We start from the raw sequence: 21691 nt of genomic DNA, 5'->3' as shown, positions 1-21691 counted from the left end.
CAACAGACACTGACAAACACTGATTGAACATGTTCAGTTGGGTGAAAACAAACCCAACGGCAACAAATGCCAACAGGGGTACACACTGATCCGACAAAACCCAACAAACATGTTTGTTGGCGTTTGTCAGTGTGATGTGAACTGGCCTTAATGCAAAACTAGATAACAGGCAACCAGATCTAGTCAATTTTAAAATAATATCAGTTTACACAATATTATTTTAGAATTATTTTTAGTATTAAAAAAAAGTATTTATTTTTTTTAATTAGCTTTTATTTTCATTTTTGATGAAGTTTTAATAATTTTGTCTTGCACTTTTGTCATTTTTATTAGATGTTTTTTATCTTAAATAATTTCTATTCAGCTTTAATTTGTTTTTATTTCAATTTGTTTTAGTAATTTAACCACATTTCAGTTAGTTGCCAATGCAATCTTCCTAATGTGTTTTTTAAGGTTATCTACTATAGTTTATTTTAATTATCGTGAATATTTGTAATTTGAGACCACGTTTACACAAAGCCGGGTATTTAGAGAAATGAATATTTCCCCCGCCTCCGTTTTCAATAATAACATCGTGCACACACCCGCATAAATACGCCGTCGAGCGCCATCACAACTATGCCAAACCTATGGGCGGCAGTGTAGGGAGAAGGATAAAGCCATGCAAGCCAATCAGAATCGACAAGAGAGTACCTAAAACCCCGTTTCTCCCAGTTGACACAACACATAACCGGCGTTTTCAGAAATCTCCACTTTGGCCGGAGTTTTTAGAAATAATAGTTTTTCTGTGATAAAAACGGGGTTTTCGTGTAAATGAGAGGCCAAACCGCAGGGAAATATCTGCGTTTTCCCTTCGTGTAAAGGGGGCCTTAGTTTTAGTTTCCAAAAACCCCACTGGTTTACACTGACTACAACTGTGGTACTATGACGTGCATTTAAATGGACATCCTGTTTCTATGCGTCACATTGCAGTGCCTTCAGCTACATTTTCCCCATCCATCTAAAACAAAACCTAAAAACTTAAAAAGTGACAACCACTGCATCAAAAGGGGCTTTTGTACTGGAGGAACTTTTTCACAGTTCCTAGAACTATTGGTGGAAGTACCCAGATTTTTACGTGTTCGCACCGCAGGAACTAGGAACGATTTTAGTTCTACTCTTTTTGGAGGAACTAATTTAGCTCCTACTTCAGAGTAGGGTCTAAACCAGCACTATAGGAACTATCTGTGACATAAGTGTACGCTGATTGGCCAAACGCACGTGAAACACCAGCAGCCGCCCATTTAAAAAAAAAGCTGTGTAAACACACAGATTATAGCCTATATATTTACTCCAGAAACTAAGTCTATGAACATGAAAAACAGTGATAGATGGGCCTCTTAACCTTTACGCTAAGGAGAAAATCCAATGCAACTTTGAGGGGACCAAGCAAAACATGATTATGTATGCATTTCTGCTCAGCGAGCAACACTGGACATCAAGCACATGGCATACGCTAATACCCTTTCATATACTGTCTATTTTCTATGTATAACAGTTCTATCTAATAACGTATAAGACAGCACTGTGTGCTCAGACTCTGGCGTTCTCAGCGCCGATCAAAATAAAGATCCGCCGCGCCGTCAAAATAAAAGTTACAACAACAAGTGCGGCTTACGTCACTTCAGAGCTTCTACTGGAGGTGCGAATGCAACCAGAAAAATGTTCCTAAGGGAACCATTAGTTAGAAATACCCAGTGCGAAAGCCCCTAAAGTAGTCAAGTAGCCAGTTTTGTCATTGTTTGGCATTTAAGTGGAAATGTGGGCCATTTGCATTATCTGATGTGTAGTAAAAATTCCAATCTGTCCCTGCTCACCACTTGTGATTGGATAACCAGAGTTGGACATTAACATCAGGTGTAAACATGGCCTCTGTTGTATAAAGTTTCACTACACTTGAGTGGCTTCACCATTAAGCCCAATTTATACTTCTGCGTCGAACTTAGGGCTGGGCGATATGGAGCAAAAAATATATCTCGATATACGATATATATCTCGATATCTTTACAGGAAAAATAACCCAACAAAAACTACTGCAAAAACAAATATGCCAAATACCACCTTTTTTTTATTAGAGTGCAAAGAGGTAGGCAGTTAATGTAGTCCAAAGTGCTTCTGCAACATTAAAAAAAAAAAAATCCCTGTATACAAAAATAATAATTCAACGACGGCAAGGTTGCCGGGATTGTCATTCTTTTTAATAACTTGTCCCGGGAAATTTATCCACTCTCCCGGGACACAGAATGTCCCGGTTTTCGAAAGGCTGCGTGAATATGTATGTTCAAACCGTGTAACATTAGCGTGCGCACGGCAGAGAGCACCGTGTAGCGCGCACACGCCAGAGAGGGACAGAGAGCGAGAGACCTTGCGTGTGTTTGCTAGTGTGCCTCAAGAAGTGCATGTAAGACAGCATTTAAGATGATTTTTTTAGACGAGTTCTGTAGCCTCCGGGCTAGTTGCGGGCGCCGCCATGTTGAATGAGACAACACGCGAGGGGAGGGCGACAAAAGTAAGGAGGCGGGGGCGAGCACAGCGCAGAGAAGGCAAAGTGGCGAAATCAGAATTAAATATAAACAATATATCGATATATATGATATGTCAAAATCCATATCGTGTTTAAAAAATATCGAGATATATTTTAAATATCGAGATATCGCCCACCCCTAGTTGAACTCACGCCATAGCTACGTCGTAGGCTGCGTGTAGCACGCGTAGCCTACGGCGTACCCTGACGTGCACCTCTCCAAAAATGTAACAACGCGTCAATTCTACGTGGAATAGTGATTGGTCTGCTAGAACCCCTTCCCTCGGGTTTTACATGCTCCCTTTGCATGTGTAATTGCAAGTATAAATGAAAACCAAGTAGCCTACAGCGTAGGTCAGTGTAAATCAGCCTTTAGAATATCATGACTGATCAAGTCTCCCTGAAGATGTGACATCATTAAACACTGTGACATCTGCAGGGCTCGATTCATCACTGACTGGTGTGAATCACAGTCAAAGGTGTCAATTGGGGCTAATTTGAGTTGAGCCCTGAAGCACAGAGTTGTAGGTGTCTGAGAAAACAGCACTGTCCCTTTCAGACATTCTGCACTTTCACATTTGGCCTCTCTCAAACCATCGGTCTTCAGTTTTCAAAAATGTCCTTAAACATGTGATCCTCGTCCTTCAGATGTCGATACATTGTTGAATTTTGCCTGGAGGGGTCTGTACTTCTGGCTTGCATCAATCACTTCACTTGTAAACCGGTGTCCTTTCTTTCTTACACTAGCAGTTTTGCTCCAATTCATACAATCAGCAAAGCTTCCCCCACAGCGATTCGCAAGGTTTATGGCATGTGATGAGGTTCACACAATGTGGTGGCTAGAAAATAACAATGACCTTGTTTGCACTAGGTATTAACATGCGTCTCAGGTGATCCGATCACAAATGGTCAGCCGAGACAAATCACTGTTTACATCTAGAATTAACATGCAGCTCCAAAGCATCTGCTGCGAGCATATGTGAGCAGATTTTGCATCTCAATACATGGATCACTTACTGCATGTTAAATATCAGGGCTATGCGGGTATTGCATATCGTTTAAATCATTCCCGCAGGTTATAATGCGAGAAATTCCTGCAAACATTTATTCACTTTAGCATGTAGGTTGTATGAGTAAATGAATCAACACAGATTATAAGATCAAATCACTCATTTTTAAACATTCTGCTAGACGTAATTTCACGAAAAGCGTGTGAGATTCAGCGGTGCCGCGTCTTCTCTCTCTCAAAATGTGCTTAACATCACATTGCATCTGCACAAGTCAACCATCAAGCGCACTGCAGGCGGCGATAAACTCTCGCGTTTCAGGAGTCATGACAGTTTTGCATCGTCACTCAAGTTTATCATATGCACGTCTTTTTAAGTCTTACCGATTTAAACATTCAAGCGATTTTAAACCATTCAGTACTCGCACGCATACATAAAGCTGCATTACTAACAGCTCACGAGTAACAAAACCGAGTTCTTTTTCACGGATTATAGCGCGATATAATATAATATTCCAGTCTTGAAGAGTATCCTCAAACACAATTGGTTATGTCTTAAAAAACAATTGAGATAGAAAACGCATGTGTAACAGTATAATATATCCGTGCACTAGCTCTTAATGACAGCAGCCTAATATGTATCAGTCATCATTAATGTTAATAAAAAATTGCTTAAATTGTAAGGAATCAAGATTAATAGTCTCGTATTTAATTTATACAGGACTAAAAGACTATCTAGTGTTATTTTACATTTGATTACTTTATTTAGTATCTGTATAGTATTTCTGTACCTGAATACTAGTGTTCGACCTACCCAAAAAAAAATTCTCTTTAATTCATTTGTATCTTTATTCTATTGTATATTGCTCTGAAAGCCCAGTTAGGTCCTCTTTCAACAAATGTATGCAAACAAATCAAAAACCTTGGAGTGATCTTTGACTCTTCATTATTTTTTGATAAACAAATTAGTGCCATTATTAGAGGAAGCTTTTTCCATTTAAGATCTATTGCAAAGTTGAAGAACCTTCTTTCAAGCAAAGATTTAAAAGTCGCAATTCATGCATTTGTAACATCTCGATTAGACTATTGCAACTCTCTTTATTGTGGTCTTCCTCAATCTTCATTATCTCGATTACAAATTGTTCAAAATGCAGCTGCAAGACTGTTGACTGGGTCTAGAAAGAGGGATCATATTCCTCCTGTTTTGGCATCCCTTCACTGGCTTCCCATTAAGTTTAGAGTTGATTTTAAGATCCTTATGTTTGTTTATAAGGCGTTGTCTGGCTGTGCACCAAGGTATATTTTTGTGATCTTATTGTGCCATACTGTCCTGCTAGGGCACTTAGATGTTCAAATCACTTGCTTTTAAATGTGTCATGATGTCACTACAAATTAAAGGGTGATAGGGCCTTTTCTGTGGCTTTGGAATGCTCCCCCGTATCATGTGAGGTCTGCTCCTTCATTGGACATTTTTAAATCTACTCTGAAAACATATTTTTTATTTTTTAGCTTCTGGAAACTTGTAATTTGTTGTTTTTTTATAGCGTAGTCCTGCTATGCACTATGTACAGCACTTTGGATCAATTTGTATTGTGTTAAATGTGCTTTATAAATAAAGGTTGTTGTTGTTGATTTATTTGTGCTAATTAATTTTGAAATTAAGATTGAAATCAAGCTTCCTTGTGTTGTGTAAACTCTTGAGCAACAAAATTACCCCATTGTAAAACACAACTACAATGAGTAAGCAAACATTTAGGTGAGATCAATGTAATTTATAAAAAAAAAAGTGTTTGGGAGCTGATGTTCCAAATATGGTAAGGGGCGTGACATTTCCGGTATTTGGGCCAATCAGAGCACACCGCGCTTTTCAGAACGATGAGATTTGTAAAAATCTACGCGTTTCAGAAAGGCAGGGCATAGAGGGGCAACAATAATGTACAGTATGTGTAAAATAATTACTTTTTTTAACCTAAAACCACGTAAACAAAATAATGTTTTTTTTAGAACCGTCATATGACCCCTTTAATTAATTTTGCAGATGCTTTCATCTAAATTAAATTGTCTGTGCTGCTGCATGTTGATATCAAGGGCTTATTCTTTTTTTCTTTTTTTTTAAAGCCATAACAAGCCTGGAGTTTTATTGTAAAGGTTGATGGACAGGCCTGTCTTTGTCATTTGATCCAGTTCACAAGCACATTATGATGAGATAGCACCAGTTTACACTGCTTATAACATAAATGCACATTATTCATTCTGTCAATGATGCTTGATGGATTATGTCTGCAGAAATAAGCAGTCATAGAATTGGCCACTCAGTTATTTGTTAAGATCATCTCTGCTGTCCGTACCAACATCTTTTAATTGGAATTTCAGACTTGTTTCCTTCAAATAGTTTATGCTTTATTGATGCCTGTACGCTTACCTCCAGCTGCTGCAGTAGAGATTTGCCCTTCTTGTTGATTTCATTGATGAGAGTAAATACTGCTATCTTTATCTCATGTTCCACCTTCTTATGCGTCTCAGCAACTTCTTTGATTCTAAAAGGAAAAAAGGGAATAAAAGACATTAAACGACCCAGTAGTTCATTACACAATAATGCAATACAATTCTGCCAAAGATTCAATCATGTCCAGCTACTTTTCTTTAATGAAAAAACATGATCAGGAAGACTTGGCAATCAAATTTGAACGTCATCAACTATAAAACCGATGCAACAGAAGTCCTACCTGTTTTGCACCTGAGATGCAGAGAACTCCACAAAGTTCCTCTTCTCCAGCAACTTAGTCATGAATGTCTCAATGATGCCTTTCTGGTTTTGAAAGGCTTCTTCTAGAAACTGGTACCTGCAAAAAAACATGTTCTATTCTGATCTATTCCTTTAATGCCATGTTATTGGCTTAGGTACTTATTCTCTCTTCATTTGATTGTCTTGTTTAAAAAAAAATCATATATTGCCAGCGGATTTAATACAGTTCAGATGAAGATGGTGCATGGTTACTGTAAACCGTGTGGTCTGGCTGACCTGTGTTCTTTGTGTTCAAGCAGCTGGCAGTCTCTGCAGGTTAAAGTGTCACATGTCTCGCAGAAGAGCTTGAGTGCCTCTTGTTTGTGCACCGGACAGAATACGGGTCTCTGGCCTGACGTTCCAACCGATTCTACAAAACAGAACCACCATAGTCAAATTCATCTTTTGCTGCTTATTTCCTCCCCTGACCCTCTATTCTCTCGGTCTATGCCTGCCATATGTTCTCATATGCGCCTTGCCAAACTCAATCGAAAAGAGGGAAACTAAATGGGTTAGCTCTAATGAAAACAGTACAGGCAGAGCAAGCGACTCACTCAAAACTCTGCCTGTTGCCATAGCAACCGTACTACGACTTAGCCTGCTAAACGTGCAAAACAGATGCTCCACACCGTTGCTTAAACATCCAAACTACAACAAGACCAAAACAACTTTCAGCATAATGAAAACAATCATATCGCAACTGCCTTGCAAATACAAGCAATTGAAAATGGAAATAAATGAGTCTACAGCACGTACCAGAAGATACTTCCTCTTTTTTGCGTATTTTATGGTCCTTAGTGAATTTGACCCTTTGATGCGCTTCAATGCAGGTTTTACAGAGCCACTCCCCACATTCCATACAGAATCCAATGGCGCTGGCATTATCATCACAGCTGGTACAAACCTGTTACAGAGCAAATAAAGAACGACATCTTTTAAAATAATGTCTAGAGGACTGAAGTATTGGCTCACAATCAAAAGTTGATAAATGATAGCATGCAAGCTAATAAAGCAAGGTTTAATCTAGGGGTGCGAATACCAATGAATTTGATTCTAAATAAATTTGTTCAATTTCATTTGACAAAACAAAGAGCAATGCGATTCAGTAACTTTCTAAAATACATTTATGAGATAACAGCATTCATTAGGCATTTTTTATTCACGAATGCAAAATAATTAGGACTGATGGAAAGATTGTTATACTCTAGTTAAGTCAAAATCACAGAGCTGATACTGACCTGTGTGGAGTTTTCCACTGATGTGCTTGTGGCCTCTGAACTGTCCTTGACAAAGTAATTGTCCACCATGTCAATCTGTTTGTACTCCTGATGGCACACCGAGCAACGCATGACATTCACTGCACAAAAAACATAAAATGAGTTAGCAAAGCCTGGAAACAAACAGAGGAGTGATACAGGAGATTCATGCATCTATTTATGATTAGTACTCACTTGAAGCCCTGGACAATAACTGATATGACAATAAAAAATAAATTTAAAAAAAGACAAAAACACTGAATAACAACTTGGTTCATAATATAAATGAAAACTGTGTTGGTCCAGCATTACAGTTTTTGTTTGATGTGCGAGGAGACCAAGATTCTATTCCCCATGTAATATATGTAGATTTTTTTTAATAAACTAGCCTATATATACACAAGGGAACTACTTGGACTAGTATATTAGTTGACTACAATGACACATCCCTAATTACAAATGAGAAGCACTGGTATTTACAGAACTCACAGGAAAAATTCATGATAAAATTATTTTAATAAACTTTTTTTTTTAAAAGATCAGCAATGGCAATCGGCAGCTTGACTGCACTGACCAAATTTAAAAATGTGAATGGGTGATTTCTCTCTGCCTCATCGTTGTTTTTACCTATAATAAATCATGCAGCCTAAGATCAAAGATACACATTCATCAAAGATATACACACACACGAATTATGCAGCCAGAACAACTATGTGCAGTCTTAGAACTGGATATCATAAAAATGGAGAATGTCTTCATTTAAATTGCATTATGGGAAAGGATGGAAGAAAACCTTGCTATAGGGAACGTTGAATTTCTTACTGAGGGTGCATGCATAAGAAACAAAGTAATGATGGCTTCTTAGCATTTAAAATCCAAAAAAGGATTTTGATTCATTAATAATTCATAAGGTTTTATTAACTATTATTGCCATCTCCTGCAATAACAAAGATTCTGCTCTTTGTGTGCATCAGCATTTCACCACAAATAATGATCTATTCATAAAACTAATTTAATCATCTTAATTTAATTTGAAAACATATTGAGAGATTGGACATGCCCCTCCCCCAGCCATCACATGCAACCCCCCCCCCCCACCTCTTTTCCCTGACAGCCCATCAATCCCCCACAAAGCTACAGCTAGAACTAGTCCAAACCGGTTTGAGCCAGTTAGCACTGGCTCATACTGCTTTCAGCCGGTTTCCCTTAAGCACCCAGCTGCAAACTCCTGCTAATGATTGGCTGCTGAGAGCAGCTGGAGAAACACTGCACTGAAACACAGTGCAACTCACTGCTGAGTTACTCTGTACTGATATTAACTGGAGCCAGTGATGCATTGCCTGAGGCACAATTCCACAACACATCACATGCAGAGCCTTGTAATGCAATTAAAATTCCTTTATTATTCAAACAGAGGGTTGTAAACCATGTTCTTCAATAATTATGATGCAATTCAATTATGTTTGAAGTCTTATAAAACCCAATATTGTTACATTTTACAACACAACCAACATTTTAAGATTCACAATAGTCTCATAAACTAGTTCACATTATGGAAATATTAGCTAGCAGTTAAAGTTAAAGTATTAAAGAGCAGTTAAAGTTAATAAAAATGGTGTGCGTTTACAAAAACAGGTTGCTGAATGCTGATGCCAAGAAAAGTGTCTGAAAACAAAGCAAAATAGACCAGACGGCTACAGTCAAGCTGAGAATAACAGTTTAAGAACTCTAGTTAGACAACAGGCTTGAGTACAACAAAGTGCTTGTTGAGATTCAACTAGTGTCATAGATACTTTTCTCAGTCAGGTTACTGTGATGAGTCACGCTGGTAAACGCTGAGTTACCTCCCCCTAAACTTTAATTAAACGTCTACGACAAGCCCAAAACAAACTGGAAAGTGAACAAACCCTTCAATTACTGATCGCAAAAAGAGGAGGAGTAAACTACCAAATAACAGTTTAAAATTCTTATAAAACAGCAAATGTCAGTGAAATTAGGTGCTTAACCTTCAGAAAATGCTGATCAGCAATTTTAGATGATTAGTTGATCTATTTAACTTTCCTTATATGAGGAGGATTGCAAATTTGGCATTTGGGAAATGCACAGCTTGAAAATGACTTGTGTGATTTCTTTAAATAAAAAACAAAATTAAATGTATAAAAAAAGCTATGGAAAAGGGTTGCAAATAACATGATTGTTGCAGAATAATTATAAATTACTAACACTCAGTAGTTTACAGAAAAATGCACAAAGTTAATTACAGAATTTATTTTGATAATTTTACATACAATAACTTAAACATGGCTGAATTACTGAGCAAAAACAGAGATTATTTACTCGTCTTATTTTCTTGTTTTTGTTTAATTAATGAATACAAATTTTGCTTGGTTTGGTTAATAAATAAAACCAATTAATTGCATATCAATTCCAAATTCTTTCTGACATTGTAGGATTTTTGGATACATTCGAGAAAGTAAAGACTTCTGAATTGGGAATCTTAAGTTAGATAATAGTTTAGTTTACCATGTCTAATCATTCTCGGTTCAACTTCTTCTCACTAAGAAAAACATAGGAGTCATGCCTATAATGCATCAAAAAAAGGAATGTGACACCAAAGTGTACGCTATTCAACAAACCTAACAATGCAAAAATTAATTTTGTACATATTTATATAACTACACTGAAACCTGGCTTCAATTTTTATACTTGTGGTCAGTGGAATTAACTTTTAAATCTGATAGCCTGGCAAAATATTCTGCAGTATAATGCGCACTGATCTAATATGAGAATATTGATCTGATGGCATTCTGCAATAACAGTGAAGAGTCTTAGACAAGTGAAGAGATTTAAAGAGAAATTACAGCCTTTGGGCTTGTAAATTTGCATCAGTGATCGCTGATATGGATGATAACCAGAACCACACAAAAAAATTAAAATAGCTTTACAGGCTGCAATGCTGAATCTAGTTCATACATTATTAACTACAATGCATGGTGCTAACTTATTACAAGAAACGTAAGCACAATGAAATGATAATACACTGACTGCACTCAATGCACTGACTCAATGGCAAAGCAAGTGCATTGACCAAAATATTCTCATATCTCCACTGCACCAATAATGACATTCAAGAGATAAAACTAAACATATATAATTAAAACAAACCAATCATCACAGCAGCACTTCTTGTCTGGTTTATCAGCAGAAAATGCAGCATTTGGTTAATCCTAGTTACCTTGTATTTGACCACCACATTAGTTCACTGGTGGCTCCTACGGCACAAATATAGTGACAGCACTGAATCTGATCATCAATACATAGACAATGATGTGTCAAAATATCAGGACTACCGGTAGTCTGAAAAACTGGATCAGCAAATATTTGAGTTTGTCCTCAGAGCATAAAAAGGAGCGCATCACTCGGACAGTGTGCATGAGGCTGCAACATCTATACATTCAATATAACTTGAATCAAAATACAAAATTAGGCGAGGCTGACTGTTTTAAAAGGTTAGCTCGTTAGAAAATCCATCATTAGCTAGTAAAGACTGGTTAGTGCAGGGGTTTTTAAAATGGGTCACAAAGGGTAAGGTCAAGTAAATTTTATCAGTATAGCACTTTTCACAATACATTGTTTTAAAGCAGCTTTACAGACAATTATGATGTTAATGTTAGTAATATCTTCATGCCTTGCAGTTGCATTTAGCAAATTTGCACTGGACAATAATATTTTTCGATGATATAAACAATCACAGAGATGAGGTTTTCTATATAGTGCTTTACATGAGTATACTACGTGAATAGAGTTGGATATACTTGCATGTATGTAGTATGTACTTGTGTGTGTGTGTGTGTGTGTGTGTGTGTGTGTGTGTGTGTGTGTGTGTGTGTGTATTTATATATATATACACAGAGAGAGAGAGAGAGAGAGAGGAACAAAATAAACAATTATGCAATTGCAATTTGCTATGTAGTATATATTGTAAAAAATAACTTAAACAAATAAAAATGAAGATTAAATAAACAATTAATGAATAGATCGATAAATGAATAAACAAACATTTAACAGTATAGAATTGTGGAGAGCAGAAAAAAACGAAATTTAATTAATAGAAAATAAATATTTTCTAAATAATATTTTACACATGTATTCATATACATTTTTACACCGTATATTTGTTTTTTGCGCATACAAGTATATAAATTTTAGGACAGGAGTGCCTTGCACATATTTGGGGGTATCTGGCAATCCCAAAAAAATTAAAAAAAACCCTAACGCTCTGATATTTAACTAACTTCACATGACTTACTGAGTCGTACTTAGAGTAAATACGTTCTGAGAGTTAACGTTACTCGTTATTAAAATACTATGTAACAGTCGGTATAACCATAACTGCATGAGTTAAACACCAGCTGATGATCACACATGTACATGACTGCACATGCCATCATGTGTAACGTTAAACAGATAAGCAATGGATAGTTTCTGGATTGTTGGGACAGAACTGAAAAAGCTCACTTCCCTTTTCCTAACTTACCAATACGAGTGTCCTGTCCATGGGGGCCTTGCACCGGGACGGTGATCTTCCGTTCCGGCTGCGGGATGCACTTGAGGCAGAAGGAGTGCAGGCAGGGAAGGAGTTTGGGTTCACAGTCACGGTTCTGGAGACTCTGTTTACACACAGCACACGTATCCAGTAGGTTTATCGGGGCGGCAGGGATTGAAGAGGAGGATGCTGCTGCTGCTGTTGCTGCTGGAGGAGGCGACATCTCGTTAATGAGAGCGGGTGATGGACCAGCAGCGGTGCTGTCCGCTGAGGAGGACGAGGAGGACGACGACGACGGCGGCGGAGGCGGTTCAGTGCTCTCGGCATTTGGTGTCTCGTCTGTAACGCTAGCTCCGCCGTCGCTGGATGTCGTCAGCGCTTCGGGAACGGTCTCTTGAGACTTGAGCTCGTCTGTTCCTTCTTTCGGTTCTGCCTCGATTAAAATTACACTAACAGGCTCCTTCGCTCCGCCATCTCCGTTATCTTCTGTTCCCGAAGCCTCTACCTCCATATTTGCGGAGCTCTCCGTACAATCTTGGCCTTTGTTGTCCGCCATCTTTGCTCCTCTTTGAACCGCCTGACGTTCGACGCGCTCAGAAAATCCGATTTGTTTGACGTCATGCCGTCGCTCTCATGTTCGTCACAGAGATCTATGACAGAGAATAAGCAAATAGAATCCATTAATGAAAACATATTATAAAGTTGAATTTGCCGTCAATTCATTTTATATACATAAATTTACATTGTAATTACAATAAAATCATTTTTATTTTTAAAATAGAAAGCAAATGTTTTTATAAATGTCGTTATAAATCCATATTCTGTATGGATCCATATTCTGTACCTGTATTTTTATTTTGTATTAATTGTTACTTTTTAGTACAAGTTATGTAAAACGTATGCTATGCAATTGCTTTATTCTGAAAATCAATAAAAACAATATCATCGGTAGTATTGATTCCTCTATTAAATAGAACGTTTTGGGATGGTGTCATGGGTAGCCTACTTAAAATATTTTTATTTCTCTTTCTATTTCTTTGCTCTCTTTCGAAAGTGAGCTGTTTGTGGGCGATTAATTGCGTCTTTCACTATTTTTGTACGTTTTAAAGCTGCACTCGGTCGTTAAAAAGTGTTACACATAAATAATTAAATAGTAGCCTACTTTTGAGAAATGTATATTTATTTACTCGATCATTCAGATTCGACGTTAGTTACCGAATAACGCTCTTCTATTTTACATGGTGCGGGTCTATGGTGTCGCCTCATGGGGGCAGATCATAGGCAGATATCTTGAATCACCTATTTTGCAGATTAAAAAAAAATAAGTGTACGGAAAATTAAGAACTATCTGCGAACTAATTATTTATTTAAAGCTCATTATATGCATTCATTTTCATGCTAAATAATAAATCACAAGTCACAGACAAACACATACAAAAGATCAATACTTTGTCTTCCTAAAGGGACAGTTCACCCAAAAAAAATGAAAATTCTTTAATTTACTCACCGTCTCACCCCCAAGTCATTCCAAACCTGTATGAATTTCTTTCCTCTGCTTAACACAAAAGATGATATTTTGAAGAATGTCGGTGATCAAACGGTTGATGGGCCCCACTGACTTCCATAGTATTCTTCCCCCATGATTACCCATATTCTTCAAAATATCTTCTTTTGTGTTCAGCAGAAGAAAGAAGTTCATACAGGTTTGAAACAAGGGTGAGTAAATGACAGAATTTCATTTTTGGGTGAAATATCACTTTAATAGGCTACATTAGAATTGAAAGTTTAATTTGATGTTGATGTAAATTTGATTTAGCAGCTGGGGGCTTTGCTCATGAGCTAGTCAAGTAGTTTTGTAGATTCTGAAAAAACATGGAGTATTAAAATATTATTGTCCCAAGCGTAACAATGATATTGCGTGATGGGGCAGTGAGTAACCAACCAAGTTGCATTTTAATCACTTTAGAGTAAATTCTTTTTTTATGTCAAGCTAATAAGCAGTGTGCAGTATTTTGGCAAAAGATCAAAGAAAAAAACACCCAATTAAGCAAGACATTACAAATACCTCAAGACCCACAAACAGACCACTAATTGCAAGTAAACAACAGCGGTGGAATGTAAAAAAGTTTACAACAGTTACTTTGAACAAATTTAAATAACTCAAAACAAAAGTTAAATGTACAAGGTAAAGCAAAAGATAAGCCAAACTTCACCAAATGGAATAATTTTCTAACTATACTACATTCTGTCCAATACAGGTCCCTACAACTACTTCTACAGTTTATTTGTTTGAATGACATGAGACAGGATGAAAAGTGACAAAACCAAGACCAAATGTGTGCAGTTTAGCCCGAGGACTTTTGTTAACTGAGAAAATGAGCAATCCAAGTCATTATTTCAGCATTTTATTGAGTATTTAAAAAAAGATATTACAAATAGAGTAGAACATGACAATTAAGATGAACTAAATGTCCGTCAGGTAGTCAAACATAAGACACAAAAAAAAAGATTATAAATGACAATACAGCCACATGAGCATTGCAAAACTATTTTTATGTATATAGTGAACACAAATGTGAGTTGCTTTTGGTGCAAAATCATGAACTACACACCAGCAGAGCCTGTTTGGACCACAACACTATTGCTCATTTGTGTTTTATAAAGACTATTTCCCCTGTTCATCAGGAAAACGAACATAGTGATAGTGATCATTAAAAAACAATGTCACACTTTGGTGATCATTTGCTTTTGCAAAGTCTGCACAGTTTCAAGATGCTGTTAAACTGTTTTCATCTTTTAAAAGTCCTGTCGAATATTCTCTTTGTTCTCATCGCCCTGTTGCTGTTTCATCTGTGCCACTTCATTCTCCAGCTGAACGATGGCTCGCTCAATCTCATAGTTCTTACTAACGAGGGACACCCAGCTGCAGAAATACAAGCAGAACTAAATGCATTTAGATATGCTCAAAATATTTTGCAAATGGTTTTCATATAAGAAAGAACATAAATGAAGTACTGACTTTGACTCAAGTTCCCGCAGTTTTGCTCCTCCAGCCAGCTGGTCATTTTTGCGCTGCCAGTTCAGATCCTGAATCTGCTTTCTGGAATGAGAACAGAAGCACATTGGGGGGGAAATTACTATAAACCTGTTAATGGGCAACAGCTTCATATTAAGGCCCCATTTACACCTGGTAATAAGATGCGTTTTGGTCGATTGGATCACTAGTAGATGGACACACATTCCCATTTACACTTAGTATTTTAATCTGTCTCTGTTGTCCACTTACAACCACTTCAGTCCTGATTTCTTCAAGGGGAGGGTCTATGGGCAGCCAGGTAAATGTATTGGCTTTTCCAGATCTTTCGATCTAATTGACAAAATAAGCTTCTGCAATTCACATATGAACGTGACTGGAAAACATGCTCTGATAGCCATAAGACTAATCCGAATGCGGCGACTGCATGTTAGAAATCAGGAATGGTGAGAGAACATTGTGCTTGGTATGTTTTTCATCTTCAAACCAAACTTGGGCCTTCAGCCGTCAGTTGAAATCCCGTCAGGCTAGCACACTTCCAATATTGTTTATGCATTTGGTCAGTAGGTGGCCTTTTGTGGCTGTTTTGACTGTTCTTAGTGAAACCAATCCGGTCAGATGAGTTTTCGACTACCTCTGGAAGTGGTCAAAAGTGGACAAGCACAAAATGTTTACACTTGTATTTAGCATTGTCCACTTGTGATCTGATCGACCAAAATGCATCTTAATACCCGGTGTAAATCGGGCCTAAGATTAATTTTAAATGCTAATTAAATAGTTTGTGCACAACCACAAGGTAAAGTAAATTGTTTGACCTACAACTTACCTAACCTTCTGCAGTTCCTTTTGTGCATTTTCAATCATTAAGGCCAAGTTACTGTTTCACAGAGAGAACAAACAATTATGATGGACATTAAATCCAGCAAATGCACAAATAAACCTCACAAGTGCTTTCAGTTTCTAATAATAAATAGTACCAGAAAATAATTAAATGGCTTTTTTTTTTAAAGTCTAGAGCCTGCAAATAGTATTCAAAACTGACTTTAACTCCTTAAACAATATAACACAGATGTATAGTAGTGGCCAAAAGTGATGTCCAACCTAGGAAAATGTACATCTTCACCCTTTATTCAAATATGATTAGACATTTGTTAAAGATTTTGTAAGCATATTGCAAAGTTGTACTTGGAGTCGATTGTGTTATTTGTGATAACTCAATGAAACATGTCAAACTGTGCAGACTGCAGACAATTTTTTTGACAGGTCGTCAAACAAAGAATTTATCATATTCCCTCCCAGATTTCTGATAAACACTCACATCTTGAATAGACTGACTCAATGCTCTCTACAAAGAATTTATCATATTCCTTCACAGATTTCTGATAAAGACTCACATCTTGAATAGACTGACTCAATGCTCTCTACTTACTCATTAGACACCTTCCATGCATTAGTTCCATACTGGGCCATGAGCTCAAGGTTCTCAATGCGCACTGCCTGGTGCTCCAGCTGGGCCATGGAGTTGTTGACACTCTCCTGCCATGCTGTGATGTCATTCTTCTGCCCAGACGATGGAGCAGGAAGCTCATATCTAGGAAGACAAGCACACGCATGTAAGATCTAACAGCAAGCGCCACTTTTAAGAATATTTGGATGAGCACTTTACTGAATGGGAACTCGAAACTATCTGCACTGCACTTGTATGCTGTCAACAATGAAGCTAGTTTCATTATTTACATGTGTGTGCAATAGATCACAATAGCAGGATAATGAATAGTGTAATATTTCACTGGTAAATTGGCTATTAACAATAAACTTTTATAATGAAACTGTTGGGGTAAGAAAAGAATCACTTCCAGATCTGTTACAATCTTTCAATTTTACTGCAGTTTCTCCTCCCAAAAAGTTCATAAAAGATCATAAAACTAATTCATATGAGTTTTGTCCAAATGTTCTGAAGAGACTCGATCGATTTAAATGAAGAACAGATTAAATTAATTCGCCTTTTATCCACATTGATCAGCAGACATAAACAGAAGCTCAACCGAACATGCTAGATGCGCAAGAACAAACCTCTTACAGAAGCTCAAACGTTCTGCGTAACAAGAATTAACCTCATTGGTTCTCGCAGAAGCTCAAACGTGCTGCGTAACACGAGAAATAACCTCATTGGTTCTCGCAGAAGCTCAAACGTGCTGCGTAACACGAGAAATAACCTCATTGGTTCTCGCAGAAGCTCAAACGTGCTGCGTAACACGAGAAATAACCTCATTGGTTCTCGCAGAAGCTCAAACGTGCTGCGTAACACGAGAAATAACCTCATTGGTTCTCGCAGAAGCTCAAACGTGCTGCGTAACACAAGAAATAACCTCATTGGTTCTTGCACATCAAGCGAACAAGTGTGAGCTTTCGCTTATCAGATCTAATGTGTCTGTTGATTATTGTTTATATGTGAATAAAAGCCTAAATTAAATTTTTTCATCATATAAAGCGATCGTGTATCTTCATAAAATTTTGGACTAAACTGCTCAATTCATATGGATTAGTTGTAAGATTGCTTTATGAACTTTTTGAAGCATCACATTGGTAGTTGCGTAGCACGCGGTCTATGAAGGGACAAACATCTCTCAGATTTCATCAAAAAGATCTTCATTTGTGTTCCGAAGATGAACGAAAGTCTTTCGGGTTTGGAACGACATGAGGGCGAGTAATAATTTTTTGGGTGAACTATCTCTTTAAGAAGGACACAAAAAGACAACAGTTGACGACCTGAAACAGAAGTTTTGCCCAGTAAACTTACCTCTTCATACTGAGCAGCTCCATGGGTTGACGAGCAGCCAGTCTTTCAAACTCATTCCTTATGATCTCCGTCTAATGAGAACAACACAACACTAAAATTATGGTGTTAACATGTAGATTATGGCAAAATAGAAGCAGAAAGGGTCTTTTTCTTGTACCTCAAAGGCAGAGAAATCTGGTGTGGGCAGGTAACTCAAATAGTTCTTGGTTGGTCTGTATCGTCTTGTCTCTTCTTCCACCAAAGCAGCTGCCTTAAATTGATCAAAACCGATTAATATCCCCCATAAAAAAGATAAATGTAATTCTATAGCATACGTAACCCCGAAAAATAAAAGTTTACACAGCTAAACTGTCTCATTTAAAAACCAGAAGTAGCGTTAGTTAGACGCAGCCGTTAGCTATCCGACTTGTGCCAGCAGGTCAAATACTTATTATTTATCGTCGTTTTAAATAGACAGAACGAACGAAAGTAAATATTCAGTATACTTACGGCTTCTCTGACCCCTGGAGCATCATAACCCTGGTCGAAATACGGCAGAGCATCAACAAAAACATCACCAGCGACTGAAGCCGGTCCTGCCATCCTTTACTTTACAAACACACGCTTCGCGCTCTGCTTCTATTATGATTGGATGGAATGGCTTATGAACATCAGCGCCCCGTTGTGTACCGGAGGATATACTTCGGAAGTTTGACGCAACTGCTATGTGTTATTATTATTTTATGTTTAACCCATTCATGCATTCATAGTAAACAACCTGCATTTGACAGTGAGATCAATGGTTTGGTCTCGGATGATATTTTGTCAACAGAAGATGTGGAACATGGTTGTGACTTATTTACAACAAAAATTGAATCTGTTAGAAATAAGTTTATTGTTAAAGTCAAGAGAAAACACATGAAAGAGAGTTAATCTACCTTGGTTTAGTGACAACTTGTGGCAAATGATGAAGTGTAAAGACTCAGCTTTAAAGAAAGCTATTAAGTCTAGAAGAGATACAGATATTTTAATTTATAAAGGTTTGAGGAATAAAGTGGTTAAGGAATTGAGATTAGCCAAATCACGTTTTTATCTTCAAGTAATAAATGAGGCTAAAGGTAATAATAAAGAAATCTGTAAAAAATATTAATAACCTTATAGGGCGAGAACAAATTCACACAGGAGATATATCTCAGATTTCAGGGTAAGAAAATTGAAGAAAATGTTGCAATTGCCTCTATTTATAATTCTTTTTTTATTGAGTCAGTCCATGAGCTAGGGAATCACTTCAAAAAAAGAGAACTTACATACTAATAAAGGTCAGGGTTTCAATTTGGTGACAACTAATTAAGGACAAGTTAAAAAGATCTATCTGTTCTTTAAAGAATTCTAAAAGTAGAGATGCTTTTAACATGGATAGTACGTTAGTTAAGAAACATTTAGAGACTTTAACTCCCCCAATCACACATTTAATTAATCTTTCAATTACACACAGCTTCTTTCTGATAACTGGAAGCTTGCAGTTATCTCACCTTCAAATCTGGAGACCGCTATGAAGCAAGTAACTACCGATAAGTAGCCTATTACCAGTACTGTCAAAGCTTATGGAGAAAATATCATAGAGCAGCTGACAACACATCTTAATAACTGCAATACCTGCCTTAAATTACATGCAATTTGGCTTCAGGAAGAACTATTGCACAGAAACAGCCATTTTATACTTCACAGAAAAAGTAAGAACACAACTTGATAAGGGAGGAGTTGTTGCCGCTGTATTCTTGGACTTGCGTAAAGCCTTTGATACAGTGAATCATGATGTCCTTATTTCCAAGCTTTCTAAATTAAATTTTTCAGCACAAACACTAGCATGGCTCTTACTTGTCAAAATGGGACGCATGCGTGTTAGAATTAAAGATGCATGCTCCAGTTATATGAACACAATGGGCGTGCCTCAAGGATCTGTGTTAGAGGCCTTTACTTTTTAGTCTTTATATGATCTTCCACAACACTGTCACAGAGTGATATACAGTTATATGACACTGTTCTGTACACACATGCAAAAAACGCTCAGCTAGCAGCTGAGAAATTAACTTATGCCATGCAAGGTGTTGTTGAATGGCTTGAACAATCTTGTCAAGATTAGCAAGACAAAAGGTATGTTCTTTTGTAACTGCAGACATCTTTACTAAAAATTAATCAATTGATGTTACTGAATTTAAATATCTTGGTATCATTTTAGATTCGAATCTTAACTTCAAGAAACACATCAAGAAAATGACAAAAACTATAAAATATAACTTGGCAAACAGGTTAGATCATCCCTCCCTATAACCAAAATATTTATGCATGCTTTAAATTTTTCACATATTTCATACTGTATCACCTGTTGGGAACAGGCCAGTGAATCTGCCATTAGACCTCTAGAATCCTTATATAAGCCAGCTATAAAAATCCTTGATAAAAAGCCATTTCGGTACCACCATTGCAAGTTCCAAGAGAAACACAATTTAGAGTTTTGGAAATTTTAGACTCTTTTCAAACTTGTTTACTGGTTTTTGTTTGCAATCGCCCTGCAATTTCTGTAAAATCTACCAGAATAGCTTCTATTTTTGACTGTAAAATACCCTTTTGCCGTTCAACCTTTTGACAATCTGCTTTTTCTTTTAAAGCCACAGCGGAATGCAATAACAGATGACATAAAGAGCTGCCGTTCCATTAAGAGTTTTAAATCACAACTGAAATCTTTTCTGAAGACCACTCAAATCTGTGCCCACTGACACTGATGTGGTGCTGACAAAATGTGTTTTGTGTATGTGTGTGTAGGGGGTGGGGGAGTGTTATTTGTATGTTTTATTTTTTATTGTACCCTGCCATGGGACTGCAGATGTAAATTAGCCTATGGCTAACTCTGGTACAATGCATCAAATGGTAACATATGTGTTTTAAATTGTACATGGTCCCTATACTAATAAATAAATAATAATAACAATAATAAATAAATAAAAATTCGACAACCTTAGTCAGGATTTTTTCCTAAGTCTTTTTATTGCTCTTAGGGCATGAAAAACAAGATCTGAATTGTTTATATATTTTACAGAGATTTTCAGATGTCCACTTATGCGTTTTTGGTTTTAACTGAAGAAATAGGCCTACTGTATTTACATAATACAGTAGTAACACAGTAATACTGTGTGCATTTATCAAACCAACGTATAAAATGATATAAAATCATGTGCAAACTATAAAATGCATACAAAAAATATAATACAGCTTCAATGTTCCTGTTCGACCAGCAGACGGAGAAGAACTTCATACAAGTTGAACATTGCATGTCTTTGATATCAGAACATGAGGATGTGATTCCATTAAAGATCCGGTGGAGGAACAACTCTGTGGAAACCCAACTCAGTCTTGTAGAAAACGCTCGCTCCCCTCTACCGCACTTAGCTAGCTGATAATTCTCTTATTGATAAAAATGGCCAAATTTCTATAGCTCTCCTCTCTGAGAAAACCTCATACAGAAATCTAGATTGAACTATTTGGTTTCAGACTGGGGGAGGGGGGGTTACATTACGTAATCAAATTACTTTTTTGATGTAACGAGTAAAGTAACACATTACAACTAGCATGCATTGCGTAATCAGACTACTTTTGATGTAATGAGTAAACGCAATGTTTAATGTAACTGCTTAATACCTTCTAATTACACCAATACATTTATT

The 21691-nt window shown here is 37.0% G+C and overlaps 2 protein-coding genes across 3 annotated transcripts in view; both read right to left on the bottom strand.

The window, feature by feature from the left end:
* trim33 (tripartite motif containing 33) overlaps positions 1-12752 on the bottom strand; it is a 29024-nt gene extending 16272 nt beyond the window's left edge. For both annotated transcript variants that reach the window (XM_056259764.1, XM_056259765.1), the window contains exons 1-6: positions 12148-12752; positions 7593-7711; positions 7111-7258; positions 6592-6724; positions 6296-6412; positions 5992-6106 (exon numbers count right to left, since the gene is read on the bottom strand). In XM_056259764.1, the coding sequence (XP_056115739.1) occupies positions 5992-6106; positions 6296-6412; positions 6592-6724; positions 7111-7258; positions 7593-7711; positions 12148-12712 (1197 nt within the window). In that variant the 5' untranslated portion in view covers positions 12713-12752. The remainder of the gene's footprint in view (positions 1-5991; positions 6107-6295; positions 6413-6591; positions 6725-7110; positions 7259-7592; positions 7712-12147) is intronic.
* Positions 12753-14740: 1988 nt separating this feature from the next.
* Positions 14741-18628, bottom strand: bcas2 (BCAS2 pre-mRNA processing factor). The gene is made up of 7 exons (XM_056259527.1): positions 18480-18628; positions 18148-18240; positions 17991-18061; positions 16620-16781; positions 16017-16067; positions 15176-15256; positions 14741-15079 (listed from the first exon to the last, which is right to left on the bottom strand). Exons 1-7 carry the CDS (start codon positions 18570-18572, stop codon positions 14953-14955), a joined length of 678 nt encoding a protein of 225 aa, XP_056115502.1. The 5' UTR covers positions 18573-18628; the 3' UTR covers positions 14741-14952.
* Between the last annotated feature and the right edge of the window lie 3063 nt (positions 18629-21691).

This window comes from Rhinichthys klamathensis, unplaced genomic scaffold (genome assembly GCF_029890125.1).
Source record: "Rhinichthys klamathensis goyatoka isolate OS25496 unplaced genomic scaffold, OSU_Roscu_1.1 h1tg000169l_1, whole genome shotgun sequence".
NCBI classification, from domain to species: domain Eukaryota; kingdom Metazoa; phylum Chordata; class Actinopteri; order Cypriniformes; family Leuciscidae; genus Rhinichthys; species Rhinichthys klamathensis.
Note: the sequence above shows the minus strand (reverse complement) of the source record. Positions and strands in the feature narration are given on the sequence as shown.

What these genes read in the sequence shown, in the direction of transcription:
- bcas2 (XM_056259527.1), bottom strand. Translation starts at nt 18,572, where the DNA reads ATGGCAGGACCGGCTTCAGTCGCTGGTGATGTTTTTGTTGATGCTCTG. An exon ending in CTCCAGGGGTCAGAGAAGCC is followed by an intron (nt 18,241 to 18,479) that starts GTAAGTATACTG and finishes GATCAATTTAAG; the next exon opens with GCAGCTGCTTTGGTGGAAGA. An exon ending in CAGATTTCTCTGCCTTTGAG is followed by an intron (nt 18,062 to 18,147) that starts GTACAAGAAAAA and finishes TGTTCTCATTAG; the next exon opens with ACGGAGATCATAAGGAATGA.